The sequence below is a fragment of the Rhagoletis zephyria genome, unplaced genomic scaffold (genome assembly GCF_001687245.7).
Source record: "Rhagoletis zephyria isolate East Lansing unplaced genomic scaffold, Rhagoletis_zephyria_1.1 Rzeph_scaffold_02586, whole genome shotgun sequence".
Lineage (NCBI taxonomy): Eukaryota > Metazoa > Arthropoda > Insecta > Diptera > Tephritidae > Rhagoletis > Rhagoletis zephyria.
In genome coordinates this window covers 44,353-62,578 of record NW_016159670.1, presented here as the reverse complement: position 1 = coordinate 62,578, position 18,226 = coordinate 44,353, and the positions used below count along the sequence as shown (strand labels likewise).

The 18,226-nt window shown below is 40.1% G+C and overlaps 2 protein-coding genes across 2 annotated transcripts in view; one reads left to right on the top strand and one right to left on the bottom strand.

Moving 5' to 3' along the window:
- The first annotated feature begins 40 nt into the window (after positions 1–40).
- The window catches only part of LOC108367219 (uncharacterized), a 35,992-nt gene continuing 17,806 nt past the window's right edge, over positions 41–18,226 (top strand). The window contains exons 1-4 of the mRNA XM_017621813.1: positions 41–777; positions 3,015–3,353; positions 3,451–3,728; positions 12,445–12,780. Of these exons, the coding sequence (XP_017477302.1) occupies positions 41–777; positions 3,015–3,353; positions 3,451–3,728; positions 12,445–12,780 (1,690 nt within the window). The remainder of the gene's footprint in view (positions 778–3,014; positions 3,354–3,450; positions 3,729–12,444; positions 12,781–18,226) is intronic.
- LOC108367222 (death-associated protein 1-like) lies at positions 16,882–17,656 on the bottom strand. Its single transcript, XM_017621815.1, has 3 exons — positions 17,611–17,656; positions 17,109–17,197; positions 16,882–17,037 (listed from the first exon to the last, which is right to left on the bottom strand). The coding sequence occupies exons 1-3, from the start codon at positions 17,654–17,656 to the stop codon at positions 16,882–16,884; spliced, it is 291 nt and encodes a 96-aa protein (XP_017477304.1).

The window sequence follows — 18,226 nt, the reverse complement described above, 5'->3', positions numbered from 1 at the left end:
TAGTGTGGATGCAAACAAAGTCGGCGATACAAAATATGGCATGGCCCCCGCAGGCATCAAATATGTTGACAATGCAAATGTGGCTGCGTTTACCGGCATCAACTATGGCGAAAATATGCAACAGGCGCAGGTGCTGGCAACACAGTCTCAGCGATTGCCACCGCCAGCGCTGTCACCACTAAATGCCATGGAAGCGTCGTACTATACGACGACACGTCAATCCAATCCGTTCGCCTCGCCCATCACTGGATTTAATGTCAATCATAAAGAGTCACCCGTTACACACTACTACCCTGGTGATGGTGCTTATCGGCCGTCAAACTATTATGCTAACACGCACAACAACCGCAACTATAACAACAACAACAACAACAAATACTACAGTCCAACGTACAAATACCGTTTGGCTGATAAAAGTGAAAAGCCAAGTTACTATGGTGTCAGCGACAGTAGCAGTAATAGCAAGAACCAAAAGCCTTTTGGCTATTCAGCTGGTGGCGATTCAACCGATAAGCAGCCAGTGAAATTTGCCAATCTTTGGCAACACCAACAGCAGCCACAATACAAAAAGTGGCAATCATGGCAGGATTATGACAGCAACTGGCAACCATATCAGCAGCGGCCACAGCAGAAACATGCGAAATGGGGGCAGCAACAACAAAAATGGGCAGCTCATTCAAAATTTGCAGGGACGGACAATTGGTGGCAGCGCAACAAGCAACATGTTACGAACAGTTGGAGTGCAAAGCCAGCTAATTGGCGAGATGAAAATGTGCGGTGGGTAGATATGTATGTATGTAGATGTGTTGTGCCTTTTAAAAAGTCAAAGTGAAATTAATTGCAGTTTAGTATTTTACCACGTTTATTTTTCTCTAAATTAATTCCTGCTCAGCTGCAGAAAGTGGCGGAGTTGGCATGCTTGTGGCTGACTCCTTTCCACGTGAGCTGCAAAGATAGAGGATGTGTCCAATTAGTCTGGAGGAAGGTGAGAGTAACTTTTATTCGCAAAGCAGGAAAGTCCTCTCACGTATCCCCGAAGGGCTTCAGGCCAATCAGTCTCTCGTCCTTTCTACTAAAGGTGTTGAAGAGGCCAATTGACCTATGTATATACATATAAGAAATAGGATTGCTCGAGAGAGACTAAGCTTCTCTTAGCAGGCAGGAATCCGGTCTGCGATATGATGTTAAGGTTACAGAAAAGTCTTTGGAAAGCAAAGACTTCGCGGTTAGGGCCATCCTGTATATTTGAGCGAGACCTAATATTCAGTGGTGATTATGAAGGCCCTATGTAAGCTCGGAGTTGAGACCAACCTATTTGCGCTTATCTCACGCATGCTCTGCAACAGAACTGCCATTGCTGAATGGGGACGTTCTCTCTCTCTTCATCTGGGTCGTTGTCATTAATTATATCCTGGAGGCGGTGGAAAGGAGAGGCGATCGCCTATGCCGATGATGCGGCACTTACTATCAGAGGTAAATTTCTGAACACTCTACCTAAATTTGGTCACAAACTGGTCTGCAAGCTTCGTGCTCGCTATTAATCCTGAAAAGACAGAGCTGGTCTTGCTCACCAGGAGATACAAGGTCATTGATGCCCATAGGTGGCACCCCGCTTGTGCTTTCTGATAAAGTCAAATACTTAGGAGTGATTCTTAATAGAAAGCTGATGTGGGAGGTGAATATCGAGGTGTTTGTGAGGTTGCCCTTTACTGCTGTAAAAATAGGAGGAGAAGGGAATCTCCCCGAAGTTTATCTTCTGGCTGAATGAAACCATCACTAAACCTATTATGCTGTATGGGGCCATTGCCTTGTGGGACTCACTTGAAATGAGGCTGAAGCATGCTGGATTCTCTTTCTACAGAGTACGGTACTCGGCTATCTTCGGAAAATTCATCATCATCATCACACTGATTTGGACTCTGGAGAACAGCGAAATTGCAGGAACCCTTGTTTCGATCAACTGGCCAGACATGACGCCTTAGAAGCCCTCACCAACTTAAGGGAGGTCGTTGGGGTACTTATGGCAACCTGCGCAGTGATTCTGGACAAATGGGCTTTTAGTCGGCTCAGCAAATGCCGGGCGGAAACCTCGATGTTTAAAGTTGCAAGATCCTTTTGGACGGTAGTTGATCCTGTGCGGTCTAAGAAACTTCTTACTAAGCGAAAACTCCAGGGGTTCTGCGGGTTCTGACTGAGCACTGCCCAATGGGAATTCATGCTGTCATTAACGGTCTAAGCTAGCCCCTTGGAGGACTGCCACCTTACCCAACCTAACAATTCGTTAAACTTAAAATTAGTGCACCAGCCTACAGCTACTTTGATGTGAAAAATATCCAGAATATTATTATAGGGAAAGATATTCTCTCTGGAATAGGCACCGATATATATATGTATCTGCCATATATTCTATATCAACTTGCATCCCATTCTAACCTTTAGTTGCACATAATATCTGATAGATCCAACCTCGACGGAATATCAGCTTTCCTTGGCTTCTTCTTCTTTTTGGCTGTGTTCAACAAAGAACGTCAGTTGATTCTTTTTTTTGCTACCCCTTCACCTGATCTTTCCAAAGCAGAGGAAGTCTTCCTCTTTTTTTACCACCTCCAGTGGATATCGCATCGAATTCATTCAGGGCCGGAGCAATCGCATCCATTCTTTCGATATAGTCAAGGAAGAGTATCATAGTTCACTTTATTATGTCGCTGTCTTGTTAAAGCTCATCCAGCTGAACTTTCCATAATCTGCTGTATTCGACGTCGCAAAAGCGTAAAGTATTAAGAACAAAATTAAGCCTGAATTCAATATTTTATAATGCAAAATAGCTCAAGTATAAAAGTGGAGGTTCGTGCGAACTTGGACTTATTTACTTGTTTCAATAAATCATCAAACTGGAATTATTTGCATTTTCCTATTTTTCAACTGCCCTGCAGGCCCCATTCATTCATATACTTAAACATATACGAGTAAAATTAAAAACCCAATTTAATACCGAATTTTTCCGCTACTTACAGCATTCCTGAGGTGCCGGCGCAAACACGCGAACCAGTTGTGGCATATGCACCACCAAGTGAGGGACTTCGACGCACTGATACCACAATCAAATCAAAAGCCGATGCAGTGGAAGCACGCAGCTTTGATAGTGCTCAACGCCCGATACTAACAACAAGACCCAAAGCTAAAATCTATCCAGTTTTTGGTCGGCGACGACGACGGAGGCGTAGTAGTGGCAGCAGCAGCAGCAACGATGCTAAATTGAACGCTTTCGAACTTAAGCTGGAGCGTATACATTTGCGTGAGCAATTGCGTACGCGGCAAAAGTTGTTTGGCAAAATTGAGAAGCTCTATGAAACGTGAGTGGATGTAAAAATTTCAAAGTTTTTTCTGCTGAATTTTTAACAATTTTTCGATTTTGTTTTTTTATTTTCTCGCTTTATGAACACTCTGCAGTCGTGGACTAAATGGCTCCGCCTGTGTATTGCGCGCACTGTGCGAAACTGGACAGCAACATATAAAACAACGACAAACTGATACAGCGGAACCTCAAAGTTTCATCACGGAACTGCTACGCGCCATATTTGTGCTGCCCACAGCTGACGTCAGTAGTAGCGGCGAATCAGTGGAGTTCGAGGAACCTGCACTACACCCCACCGACTTGCACATTGTTGACCGACCGTATCGGGAGGCGCAGGCACATCGCGGCAACTGTGCACAACTTTTTGCCATGTGTGAGCATAGCATTTGGGACTAACTAAAATGACAGCATAAAAAATGATGTAAGAGAAACGCGTTGATAAAAAATGAAAAAAAAACAAAAAAAAAGTATACCCAACTGGCAAGCTGCGGAATTTCTTCAACTGGAATTGTTTTTCAGCACTTTTTCACTATTTCAGATTTCACACAGTACACAGGGGTTTTTCTTTCGTTGTGACTTTTCTTCTCCCTTTTTTGGCGGTTTTCGTGGTTAAAAGGAGTCACTAAAACCGATTTTAAAACTCTTAAAGTAATATAGAAAAATTTTGAAGTTTTCAGTGAATTACTTCTACAAATCCACTTCTGCTATCTAGTTTCATTTTTAATTTGTCTTCTGGCAAGATATTAATCTCTCGATCCACATTATTCAGGCCAATTTGAGTTTAATTTGTTTGAAATTCACTCGGAAGTGAATTGCAGAACCTGCCTGACTACAAAAAGGATATTGAGCTGAATTTGAAGCAACACTTTTTTTCAAAAAATTTTCTGCCAAGGGTTTGAGCAGAGAAGCAATGTGTTCGGTGGTCTCCTCCTTCTTCCCTTCATACCCAGCTGTGTTGTATTTCAGCCATCTCACTAAAAGTTGCGTGATCCTCTACGGCTTTGAGGTTTGGGCATTGCGCGTGGCATCATACCGTCGAGCAATGAAATTTATCTACCCGCTATATACACTTAAGGTATGTTCCACGTTTCAAACTTGTTTTGGCTGACGCAGGGCTTGTGGTACATGGACCTCTAAATCAAGCTTAGGAAGCTCACAAGAATGCGGGCGATAGTGAATTGCAGGACCAATATCAGGACTTCAATATCATCAAATTTGTAACTGGTCCAGACGTCTGTAGACTTTCAATAAATCGCTTTAAACTTGAAGAAAGTGGTCACTTTGGCATAACTTGCTAGTATTCCGCAAAATAATCTCTAGGAAAGTTCTTGGATACCTTAACTTGGTCACACTGGAAATAGGCTACTCTTCACTGGAATTCACTGGAAAAGACTACTCTTATTAGGAAGTTAGAACGCGGTCACGTTGGAATCAGCGAAGCGACTCGGGTCATTCCAACCTCTAGCGCTAAGTGCTATGCTCTGCCTCACCTGTTTATATTTCGGGCAAAGTAGTGGCGATTCACTCAGCCGTTAGACTCAAAAGCTAAAGGTTTCTCATTCAACCCAGCATAATCGCACTCGACAAATCTCATAAGCTTCGACTTCCTACCTGAAAAAAATTAAGCGGAGTGTTCTGAGGCTGGCAATAAACGGCTCCTTCTATCGCACATCCCTCGCAAGGGCGAATGGGAGAATGGCAGTCTATGGAGTAGAGGTCCTACAAACACTTTCACGGACGGATCGAGCCTGTACGGGAGAGTTGGTTGAGGTGTCTACTGTCACATCCCTTCAAGGGCGAATGGAAGAATGGCAGTTTTTAGAGTAGAGGTGTACAAACACTTTCAAGGACTGATAGATCCTGGACGGACGAGTTGGAGGATTTGTCTACTCTCAGATTTTATGCTCAGACTGCCAGATCTGTGCAGCGTCTTTCATGCGGAGGTGGCCGCTCTTAAAGAGGCAGCCGATTGGCTATGTACCAATTCTCCGCCGACTAGGAGGATAAATATCTAATCTAATAGCCAAGCGGCAATCAGGGCGCTGGGATCGCTCATAGTACGATTGAAACGGGTCGAGGAATTCCCTACCTCTCTCTCTCAACCGCCTCGAAATACCTCCAAATCAAGCTATTTTAGGCCCCAATATACAGTGACATCACTGGAAATAACAGGGCCGATGTATTGGCTAGGCAGGGCACCGTCTAGGATATCATTCCGTACAGGCAGGGCATAGGAGTTTCTTTGGCAATCTGCGGCCTGCTTCTGTACAGAAGGGCTCATAGTGGGCTCCGTGAGCGCTGGGAAAAACACCAACATGCAAAGTTAGAAAGTCTTTCTGGCCGGTTATTGACCGCAGGCAGTCAAGGGGGCTACTGCTTCTGGCTAAGCGCCACCTTTTGATTCTTAGAGGTCTACTGACCGGACATTGTCCTTTAGGAACCCACGCGCTGTGACTTAATTTCGTCATGGATCTCTACTGCCGCAGCTGTTTAGAAGACGAAATGGAAACATCTCAGTACTTCCTTTTATCTGCCCGCCATTCGCTAGACTATGGTTAAAGCAGCTCGGTCGCATTTCATCAATACTCCCGAAAAGCTCTCCAGTGTGAGCATAAGCTGCCTGCGGAGCTTCGTTTTGAGCACCCAGCGCTGCTCTTACTTTAACTCAGAGATCCTGTAGTTACCGTTCAAATTAATATGCGTAATGTGGTAACACAATGAACAGTAATTAATGTATAAATGAGTCCTCCTTGTTGGGTCTGCCCTACAACTACCTAACCTTTCCTGCTGTGCAAAATACTCCGTTTCTTAATGGAAGATATCATCCCGACTCGTTGAAGTTAAATTTTGAGAGTTTCATGTGCCTTGGAAGGCTGGTCGCTAAACTGGGTTGAGAGATATACGTAGGTGGAATTGACTACCTTGGTGCTGTTGCCTTTACTGCAGGGTATGTTGCCTGATGTATGATGTCTGATGTTGGTGGTTAACTTCTTGCTCGGGTGAGCCCTGAAGAACCAAGGAGGCTTCGTGGGTGCAGGCTGTGCCGTCCGGCTTGAACAACAAGTGGCCACATAGTTTATTCTCCACTCCCTATGTAATGTAAAAGTTGCAATTAATCGAAAAGGAGTTTGGATGAAGCCTGTTCTGTGATACGCAGTAGAAATAAATATCTGGTTAAGGCGTTCCTCCAGATGCGAACAGCGCTTAGTACAGTTAGCCAATCTAAACCGCGTTAGATCCCGGAAACAACAGCCCTTGGTCGCGAAAACCTCGAGCTATTCCTTACGCTTTGTCTTTAATTTTAAAGAAAAAAGTCAAAAGCACTTCCGCTTAAAGTTTCTCACCATTTATCATTTCTTTGCTGGAACTAAAATCTACAATTCCCACCAACATACAGGACAAATCCCATCAAATACTATTATCCTTGCAATCTCGCCCACCTTATTACCCATATCAAAAAGTGTTGGTATTAAAAGTTGCTGAGGTTTGAAGCGTTTTGAATTCCACAGCAATTAAAATGCTAATAGAGCAAAATTAAGAGCAGACAAGCAAAAAATTCGCTACATAAACCACCCACTTCGGTGTCGATGCAACTAGACTCTGTTGTATTCAGTTTTTTTTTTTTTTATAAATTCTGGTATGGTTGATTTTTATACCTGCATATAGTTGCATAAATACATACTAACACATCTTTATTTCGAGGCAGATGTGCAAAAACAAATAAAACTGGTCAACTAACTGACAACGAAATCAATACATACACAAAAGTCAGCTAAAGAGGAGCACGGACTAGATGGCAAGGTTGAGCACCATTGTGCAGGCGAAGCGTTTAAAAACAAATTCAAGTGCCACTACATGCCAGGTCATTGTAGAAGACCGCTTGAAGCAAAGACACGTTTAGAATTTGAACTGCTCCAATCAAAGCTATGGCACAGTGGACGCGAAGGAAAATTGCAAGGAGTAGAAATTTAATCCACATTGTGTGGATGGGTTTACATTGATGCAACAAATTAAGTGCACTACAACAGCAACAAAAATAAATTAAATAAAAAAATAGTAGTATAGTAAAACTGCGGAGTAAGTAGAAGACCGGACTATCAAGAAGCCAGACAACAATTGAAGCAGAAAAGTGTTGGGAGATATGTACATCAGAACGCAGACTAAATTCATTCGCCTGTGTTAGGGTAACAATATACTAAAAATAGAAAAATAAAATACAAAATACATGCAGGTAAAAACAAATAAGTAGTAATTTGGAATAGGAATCAAATTCCGCTTTTTCGTTAGTTGATGCGTTGAGAAACTGCACATTTTGTGTGCGAAAAAATGCGAATAAAAAACAACGCAACTATTAATTGAAATAAAGATTTATAAAAAAGGAACACTCAACGAAAGAATACAACAAAGTGGCAAAAAGAATAAAAATAAAACAAAATAAAATATCATTCTGGGTAGCATTAGCGCACACAAGGGGTGGGTTTTGGGGTTCAAACCCCCCCTAGGTTTACTGTAACATAGAAATGCTGGGATGGTCAAATGATAATGATGCACCAGTATTACATGTGCACACATAAGACACCCCTAAATATGTACAAAATACTGGTAAGATATGAAATAAGTACTTGGAAAAATATACTCTAACAAAGCGTATTGTTTTTAAAAAATAAAATAAAAAGACGTTGAATACTCTGTGAAATGAAAAATTGCAAGAAAAATCTAAATGCGGAAAGTTTTAGTGGCGTTGCGGTTGTTCGCTGAGAGCGTAGAGCAAGATAAATTATCATGGAAAAAGAGCAAAGCAAATAGGTAAAGAAACAACAAATGTGTACTTTAAAGCGAAAAATTTTACGACTAAACGGAAAGAAAATATGTACACATCGCAGGTTTAATAATAAACAGAATTAATTCAATATTTCAATTTTGTGGGAGAACGCAATCAAAGTTTATAGAAGACTTAAAGGACTTTTCAGGGCCAGCATAAAGAGAATACATTATCCATTTTTCCAGAAAATTTTATCAGAAATTTTGGCGTTTTACGGAAAACTACAAGACCAGGGCTAACTCCTGTAAGAACAATCACGCCGACCTACTTACCGAAATCCAGAACGCACTCAATTTGAGGAGGAACTTCAACACTCTTTTGAGTGGTAACAATGGTGAAACCAGCGGAGGAGATGAGCCCGAGCCCCCAGTCAAAGACGATGAAATCGATGTTCCAATGCTTGACTATGACGGGGCATGAATTTGCTATTTCACAGCTGAAAAACAAAAAAAAAAACTGCTGGAGCCCATCGACTGGAATCCAGCATCATCATCAAATCTGGAAGCATTAGGGGCATTTAACTAGATGTTGCATATTGTTAGGCGTACCTGCTATTTTTTTAGCGACAGCAAAAGTTGGATGCAGGTATTCACAATTCGCTAAACATTGGAACAGACCCGCAAGAATAGCAAATCATCTATTTATCGATCTCAAGGCCGCTTTCTACTACAGCATGAAAAGAAGCTTCCTATATGCCTGAATCTTATTTCCCTGCGAAACTTATACGTCTAAAATCACGTTCAAAAACACCAACGGCTCCGCCAGACTTGCGAAAGACATCTCTCCAAGCTGGTTGATACCAAACGCGGGTTTAGATAGTGCGACTACCTTTTGTGTGATTTATTTAGTCTGCTGCTTGATAAGATAAGTAATAGGAGCTGCAGAACTTATTTGGTCAGTTAAAATCTGTACCTCGTCGGTAACAGCAAACGCCTTCTCGAAGTTAGATACAGACGCAAGTGAGGACAAAATGACGCATCTGTTGTTACCAGGCAAAAAGTCAGCGCATATAGCGTCTTGGCACTCACGCTCCTGTTGGCAGCTATAGTTTCGAAAGAGTTGACGACCTCACTTACTAAGGAACCAACATTAAAACAGATAATAATATCACATTTAAAATCCAATAGAGAATCACTATCGGAAACCAGTGTTACTTTGAATTGAGTAGGCAACATTGAGAAGTGTAGTCGCATAGAGGAGTATTTTTACTATGCAAATCTTATCAAAATTATGTGTGGTTTTCTGCTAAGTAACAAAATGAAGCACTGAATGAGAAAATGGGCAAATTTATACATCAGATACAATACGTCCACAAAAACATTTTTTTTTTTTCAGCAAAAGACAAGAATGTGATTCATATTTCTAGGCCATATTTTTGTATTAGATCGATGGGTTGGGATATGACCTCGACATTTCANGCAAATCTTATCAAAATTATGTGTGGTTTTCTGCTAAGTAACAAAATGAAGCACTGAATGAGAAAATGGGCAAATTTATACATCAGATACAATACGTCCACAAAAACATTTTTTTTCAGCAAAAGACAAGAATGTGATTCATATTTCTAGGCCATATTTTTGTATTAGATCGATGGGTTTGGATATGACCTCGATTGGCTTTTGTTTGCGAATAAATGCGAATTTTTGCAGAAGTTGCAGTTGCTAAAATGCTTTCAAACTTAAACTCAGTAAATAATAAATAAGGAATATAAGAATAGGTATGCAGCGAAGTTTGCAAAGGACACATATGCTCCTTTCGAAGCTGAGTAGAGAGTATCATTGTCCAGTTTCGAACTCCTTCAAAGGATCTTCCGAAGAGACTAATTATTTGAGGCCATTTATTAAGTCTCGGTACTCAGCTCCGTTTACTTATATTTTTAAGTTATTTTTACAAATGAATAAAAAAGTAAGAAAAAACTAGCGATGTATCGAGTTTTTTCGTCAGATATTTGATAAATATTTTTCGATCGTTAGGAAATTATTACTAAATTAAAGGTCAGAGGTACAGCTTTTCAATTATTCGAACATTGACTGAGGATTTACTAGTTTTATTTTAAGACTGTATAAAGAACATATCTACATAGATAGATAAATAAATGTACGGGTTGGTCAGATCAAGACACTCTGCGACCTGAAAGGTCCGAAACGCAGTATGTCCAAGATACCCCCGGCTTCCCTAGATAATCCTTAAAGCTCCACGTTAATCGAATTATTTGTTTCGAAGGGCTCGACGAATGGAGCTTTGAAGTTCATTAAAAAAAAATCTATTCGGAAGTAACCTCTTCCTCAAGGCATTCGCGGTATTCCGACTCTACAATAATACCTAATACCTGCATTATAGCGCTGACCCTCGAAGACTTAGCGTAAACTTAGTTCCACGGACAGAGAAAGATATCATATTTCCCGTTGATAGAGGGAGAAAGAAGCAACGACAACCGTCACCGTCATGCGGTGGTGAGTTTTCGTTAACACGCAAATCCCATAAGATAGATCGTGTCAGCTGTCACCTTCTCCGATTTTACGTCGTTAATCCCTCTCGCGCCAGCTCGTCAGCGACCTCGTTGCCTTCGATCCCACAATGGCCCGGCACCCACCACATAGTTACAGTGTTTTTTGTTGCCATAACTTGATGCGTGTTAAAGCAGTCTTTAGCAAGTTGAGATTTCGTCAACATGTTTGAGAGGACCAGCAGCAGCCGCTTGACTATCTTAAAAGATAATTAGAAAGGCGCCCTTGAATCCTTTTCAAGGTTTAATTCGGTGGACGTATGAATTACTGCCACTGGAAATTGCAAATTTGGTGTTGGGCCCATAGACAACTACCGCTGCTCTTTTATCCACCCTTGAACCGTCCGTTTACCTACCTACATACAGATATACGCGGCTGGGGTCAAAGACTGGTAGTCCCTTAGCCTAACCTTCGCGATCTAGGAGACGATTATTTTATCGATAAGTTCCGAAAATATCGATAGCGAATCGGTAACAATATCGATAAAAATATGGATAAAATCGATAAAAACCGGAAAAATATATCGATAACAAAATCGGTAAAAATATAGATTACAAAATCGGTAAAAACATCCATAACAAAATCGATAAAAATATCGATTATTTTATCACCATTTCCGTTGAATTTGCCAATTTACTCCCAACCAACCAACCGGCGCTAAAGAAGTTTCACTTCAAAAACTTTTTCCAATTTAGATATTGCTCGGACCAGATATCCACAACAGCCGCCATCCTAATCTGACAAATAACTGTATTCGAATAAAGTTCTTAAGCAAGCATACATATATATTTATGTATATTTCCACGTAAAGTAAAAGGGTCAAATTTTTCGAGACCTTTCTTCGCATACATATATAGATACGTATTTATGTGTTTCAAAATTCTTTCTAGCCTTCCCTCGAATTTTTGTAGTATTTGTTTTTTTTTTTGCATCATTTAATAGTTTTAATGAACTAAATCCAGCTTTTTTCATTTCCTCGTACATTTTCTGCCACCACCTTCGCGTAGCAGCGCAACGCTTAACCATGGCCAGGCAAGTTGAGTACCAAATAAAAAATTTAAAAGCAAACAAAACAAAAAACAAAGCAAGAAAAGAAATTTTAAAAGCAATTAACAACATTTACTGTCAGCATACACACACATAAGCCAACATATACACACAAGCAGTGGTGCATATATGGAAAACGAAATAAATCTATGGCCAGAAGCAGCGCAAATAGAAAATAATTAGTAACGAGAAGACCAACAGAAGAAGGCCAACAAAAAGAATGGACACGAGGCAGGCAGCTAGAATTTTGTTGATACTCGTATTTAGATGAAGTCGACTGGCGGACAGTTGGATTTGTGATGAGTCGGCATGTGCAATGAAGTAACTGTTTTTTGGCCAAATTAATGCAGAGTGCAGTGAAAATATTGAATTTGTAATTTGTTTGGAAATACAAACACTGAAAAAATAATAATTACGTACAAAAATATTTCGCCGCAAGAAAATCGAAAATAAAAATCAGATTATTAAAAATAATTTTCAATTTCCAACAGATAAATAAATGCTGTGAAAAATGCATACGCGCTGCACGCAGAAATTTTTCATTTTGTTCAATTTATTGGCAACACTGTCACAACACTTGCCACCACGATGGCCGCACCAGCAAATTGCGACAATTATTGTGTCAGCAACAGCAGTGGCAACAAAAACGACGACAACAACAACAACAACAGTAACTGCGGACACTACAAGTGAGATTGCTGGAGGAACTGCAGCAGCTGCAGCAGCTGCAACAACGGCGGCTGAGCCGGCGACAGCTGCAAGGACAACATCCGCATCCGCTTTTGTTGATGAAGTGTTGCCGCATAATGACAGTGTTGCCACTACAACATTGCATGCAAAATCCATTGACAGCGATGGCAGCAACAAAGCGATGCACAAAAACAGTAACAGCATCAACAACAACATCGCCGATGACTTCGAGCAGCTGCTGGCGCACAAATTACAGGAAGAGGCGATGGTGGCAATGGGGCCATCCGCTACGCCGGACCATTTACTCTCTCGCAAACGTCGTTATTTGATCTTTCCGGAGGGCAGCTCTTTTCAATTGGGTAAGTCTGTTGCAAGTTGACAGCGTGCGCTTAAGAGTCACTGGACATTGCAGTGCACTACATAACTGCATCATAGCATTGCTGTGTGTGTTGGTGTGTGTGTGTGTGTAGGTCAACATTGTTACTGGGAATGGCGATGTACAAAGTGAATATAAATGAAATGCAGGCAACAAATAAACTGCAAATTTCAAGATGAGATTTCAATTTAAAGTAATCTTATTCCTTCGAGGTTACTGCCAATGACAATGTATGTAAGCGGTTATCATAAAATAGTAATGAGTCTTAATCCGCGAGTATTCGACGGCTGTTGCGTTTAGAATTAACGATTTGTTAGATATAAGTTAGTAGATATTGCAGGCAAAGCTTTCACTGTGGGTGGCCACTTAACCCGCTACAAGTTTTTAAGTTTACTTTGAGAGCATTTTTATGTTACACACATAAATTTCGGCCCTATTTACGCCTTAAGTTCAGCCAATATCAACTCTTCTAAACAACCTTCTTATATACTAAATAATTCATTGATATATTTAGGTTAAGTTAGGCAAGGTTGAGAAGTCCTTTATGGAGAGTTCTTGCATATTCACACAGAGGCATTGTAGCCCATTGTTAGTGCCTCTTCTTCATTTAAATTGAGCTTCCTTATTTAAACAGTTGATATCAAAAAAAAAAAAAATATTTTAGGTTTAGCAGGTCTAATTCCGCTGCTTCTGCCAGGCAGTTCAAGGTTAGTTAGTTATAGCACCATTTTGATATGCTTTCTCTGAGATCTTTGATTTTTTCTGGTTTAGTGATTCGGTTTCGTCGAACGATTTGGATTTTCGATGAATCTATTTAGGCTAGTAGTGGTGCATTTGGAGATCTACCTAAAATTTTGGATGGAAAAACTCCAATGTACCAAAGTCCCGTTATCGCGGCTGTTAATTTGATTATATTGATTGTCTGTTCCTCGCAGTTTTGAAGGTTTAAAGGTTGTTCCAACGTGCATCAGCCACACGTACGAATTGCAAATGCAGTGCCCTTATTATGAATCCGAGTAGACAGTTAATTGTCTCAGCTTCGGATTCATCAAGAGATGCTCCGGCCTTAGCCAACTCGTCAGCCTTCTCATTTCCGCCTATGTTCAACAGGCCGTCGAGCTGAACGCACATTAGCAATCTCTGACTGCTTTGGACTTTGTTACCGGAAGGCAAGTACTAAAAGTGCCGCCTGGCTACCTGAGAATATGTATGCCTTTCACACTCCTCTCTAATTCTTTAGAGGCCCTTTCGTTTCCCTGTACTTCCGCTTGGATGATGTTAGCAAAGCTCGATAATCGCAGCGAGAGAGAGACATTCTACGCTTCGGAGAACATCCCCGGACCCACACTGCAGTCCATTTTGGACCCGTAAGTATAGATTTCAGTGGAATTATCCTCGACTATCCCGCCCCTACTCCAATCCCGCCTGGAAATAAACTGCACTTGAAAGATTTTCTTGAAATCTGTCGTAGGAGGTTTATAATCCAAGGACCGGACGTAACAGTTATTGATGAAAATTGCTATTGAAAAATTCACTGTGAAGGAAATGTTGTACAACTAAGTGATACATAGCAATTGGTTTCTTTTTTCACCGAGAATCAAATTGTTATTTTTATGCATAGTTAAGGAAAAGTAACAATTTTCTTTATTTTTATTTTAGAAATCCCAAATAACAGTTATTTTCGATTTTTAAATAAATTATCTACAAAGAACAGTTACTTCTGAATTTTATTTTATATGTGTTAGGTAACAGTGAATTTTACTTTTTAGTCATATACAGTCTTTATCATATTTCGCAGATAAGGTGTTGGAGAACAAAACGACTACGCCTTACACAAGACTTTTATAAGAATGATTTAAAAAATGAAAGTCAGTGACTGATTTATATTGATGACTTTTAAAAGTAAAATCACAGACAGATTTTTTAATTTTTTTTTATGATTTTTATATATACAAGCCTTCAATAACTGTTATCTAAGACATATAATATAAAAATCAAAAATAACTTTTATTTGTAGATGCTTTAGATAAAAATCGAAAATAAATATTACTTTGGTTTTATAAAATAAAATTTTTAAATAACTGTTATTTAAGGAGTAATTAAATAAATGTAAAAATATAATTGTTAAAGAGCGATTTTTATATTAAAAGTTGTATTTGTTACGGTCCCTGATATAATCTGATTGTTTCCCTTATTCGATAAGTTGTCAAGCCTGTCGCACTTGCGTAAGCTTATCTTTGTATACTGCCTAATTCCCTGAAGTTGTTTTGTTTATCTAGTTCTGGTCACCAAACTAACGCCTGTGAGTTAGCATTGGTCGTATGATAGCAATTGAAAGTATGTATGTAACTGCATTTTTTTGGAACTAACAAACATAACGAGAGCAAAAAACATCCTTTCATTGCACTGTTTTCTTTAAACGATTCAAGTCTAGATAAGATGAATAGATTATAGATAGTGTGTCTTTTTTTTGCCCTCCACTCACCACAACACTGTTTTAAGTCTACACGGTCGATGAGTAAATGGTAGCCAGTTGTGGAGTGTTAGAGAAGTCAGGCTTTCGTCTTGTTGTTGTTGCAACACCACACAAATTCCCCACATAGTTTTTGGGGAATGATGCTGGAGTGACAGTCCTTGGCGTGATATAAATCTGGGTCATTCCGGTTACGTAGACCCAACTGTCGTGGCAACGCAAGTTTCCGTCTCCCTCACTTTAACCGATAGGAGCGAGCTCTACCGGCAACTAATTCCGTGAAGAAAAGCTCAGCTTGAAGAGAAAAGCAGCGAACGTCAGTGCTGTGCCGCCACATAAGTGGTGTTCAAAACAGCACCCGCAGGCGGAAGTCTTCAAAGCTCTCTGTAGATTTTATATGAATACGCACAGAGTAAAAGCTCTCTCTGAGCATCAGAAGTGATGACGAGAAAACCACAATAGCAGCGTCGCCTTTTCAATTTTGTTGTGCACCGTGTGATGGCCATGGGAAAGTCAGGACCCAACTTTTAGCTGCGCGCCAGAGCAGAGCCTAGTGAGCATTAAAGATGAAAGAAACATCGCTATTGTGAGCAAGTGTAGTAAAGTATATAAAAAAATCTCAAGAATGCAGAGATTTGGTACCAGACGTGGTACAGTGGTCTTATCAATTGGTGCTTAGTCTGTAACTATACAGGCAAACCCAGGTGTGGCTCATGGCGAGGCGAAAAGGGCCATTGTGTTGGTACTACGCTTGTAGGTGATAAGCCCCGCAGTACGCCCCCCCCCCTATTGTCTCTCCAGTCCTTTTAGCATCCCGCAGCGAAAGCCCCGTCACTTGGCAGATATCGAATGATCTCACATCCCTTTGGTTGGACCTCACCACTGGTACACTAACAAATAAGGGTTTGTTTTTGTTACTATTATTTTCTTAATATCGTTTGTTCTGCCATTTAATATATTTGATCGCGTCTTCATTCACAATCAGCAATTTGTCTCGCAATTTTTGTATCACCCTAATATTTATATTGATTGTTACATCTTGATGGTAGGTGCAGTTAAACTCCTTAAATTGTTGCTGCCCCATTTAATGCGTGCAATACTTGTACCTAGTCTTGTTGTCTTCTCCACCAGCAACCCCGCCCTCTCCACTGAGTCAGCTGGTTACTTTTTTCACTTCCTTTTTGTGCGTATTTTTTCTTTATTTGGTTGGCCCCTTGCATTGTTGTTGTTGCCCTCTGTAAGTTCAATGCATTAGGCTGGTTCGCAATTTGTAACACAAAAAGTGCAGATGACATCTTAAGGTATTATTTTCGGGAATATTGAATTTTTAGATTTTTTCCGCTGTTTTACAAAATTAGTACATTTCCTAATAAGTTTTGTTATATAATTTGTTTATATCTATTTTCTTATATATATTTAACGCATCGCGCTTCTGTTGCCTACGCTCGGAATTAAAAATTATTCTGTTTTTGCTCCTTTGAATTAGAATGTTTTTGCTGTTCCTATTGTGGTCTTTTGGTTATCGTTATTGCTTCCGCTGTGTTTGTTTTGGCTATAGTTATGGCCCTGCTGAACTTGAGGCTTTGAACGACAGGAACATATGGCACATACTCATTTACGCGGTTGTTGAATAATTATTGGTGGCTTACGTGCAACAAACGCCGGTGGTTTGAGCGCATGGGCGACCTGTACGGCCTGTGGTGTATGCACAATATTGCCCTTCATGGGAGCGCCGCTTACAGACAAGCTATTCCCACCAGCAGTTTCCTAAAATTATAATAAAGAACATCTGAACATACATATGTATGTATGTATGTATACGTTTTCAAATTGTTTACCGTCAATTCTGTACAATCCTCGGCATCATTTGCTGAACGCTCGGCTGTAGGCGTCTTGTGTTGCACAATGCGCATACCACCTGCCTTAACTGTAAAAAAAAATATAGATATCTCATCATCATTGTAATAATATCGTGGCTGACCCCCGAAAAAGATGTTAGCGACATTTTTTTCAAAATTTTCTTTTTGATGCAGAAATGTTCTAGGAAAATTTCTGCAAAACCGCTTATCTTAAGGCACTCGAAGTTTACAGGAGAGCAAAAAGACGGTTTCTCTTTCAAGGCATTGCCTTGAGAGGCGGTATTTTCTCTAGCTATTATTTTACAAATTTTTTATTTTTTTTCACGATTTTTATGCATAAATCTCCATATCTGGAGTTCAGGGTAACCAAATCTCATTTTTTGCCATAACGGCGATTTAGGCGGTTTTGCAACTGCGGGCGATGGGCGGCTATATGTACAAATGAATATAAATAGTTTTAAGCGTCATAAAGTCCACATACCTGCCGGTGGGTATCCAGCCACAAGATCTGCTTGTTCGTCTGCCATATTTCACTTTAAAACTACTTGACGTCCCCCTTCTGATTGTTTGTTGGTCCAAGTCGGAATAATTTTATGTGAAAAATAATAATTAGCACTTTTGGGATAACATTTAATTTACACTTATTTACATTTTGTAAATTGATCACCTCTGTTTTGTACCTTACTTCACTCATGCTTTATTTATTGTATGTATATAGGTATTTTTACAACTTTGAAACCGCTTTATCGCTTTTGTTTCGGATCGCAGTGTACTAGGGGTATTCTCGAAGTCTTGCAAGTTGTACGGATTTTTTAAAAAATAAGTTACTCGTAACGGTTATACCATTCATTCAGTATATCACTAGGGTTATTGCCTCGGTTCTGCAGTCGGTTTTTTTTAATAATTTTACGGGAGTTTTCGAATACCGAGTAACGCGGAATTTTTGCAATCGAATCACTAGGTTCTACCAGACGTTGTGCGGTGCGTATATACATACATAATTTTGCAAGTTCCAGACGATGCACTTTGAGCATCCCGCATCCAGAGCCCAGTCACTTTTCGGGTTAAAGTTAACAGTGGCAGTTTGGGAGGTTTTG

What these genes read in the sequence shown, in the direction of transcription:
- LOC108367222 (XM_017621815.1), bottom strand. Translation starts at nt 17,656, where the DNA reads ATGGCAGACGAACAAGCAGATCTTGTGGCTGGATACCCACCGGCAG. An exon ending in GGCTGGATACCCACCGGCAG is followed by an intron (nt 17,198 to 17,610) that starts GTATGTGGACTT and finishes TTTTTTTTACAG; the next exon opens with TTAAGGCAGGTGGTATGCGC. An exon ending in AGGATTGTACAGAATTGACG is followed by an intron (nt 17,038 to 17,108) that starts GTAAACAATTTG and finishes TTATAATTTTAG; the next exon opens with GAAACTGCTGGTGGGAATAG.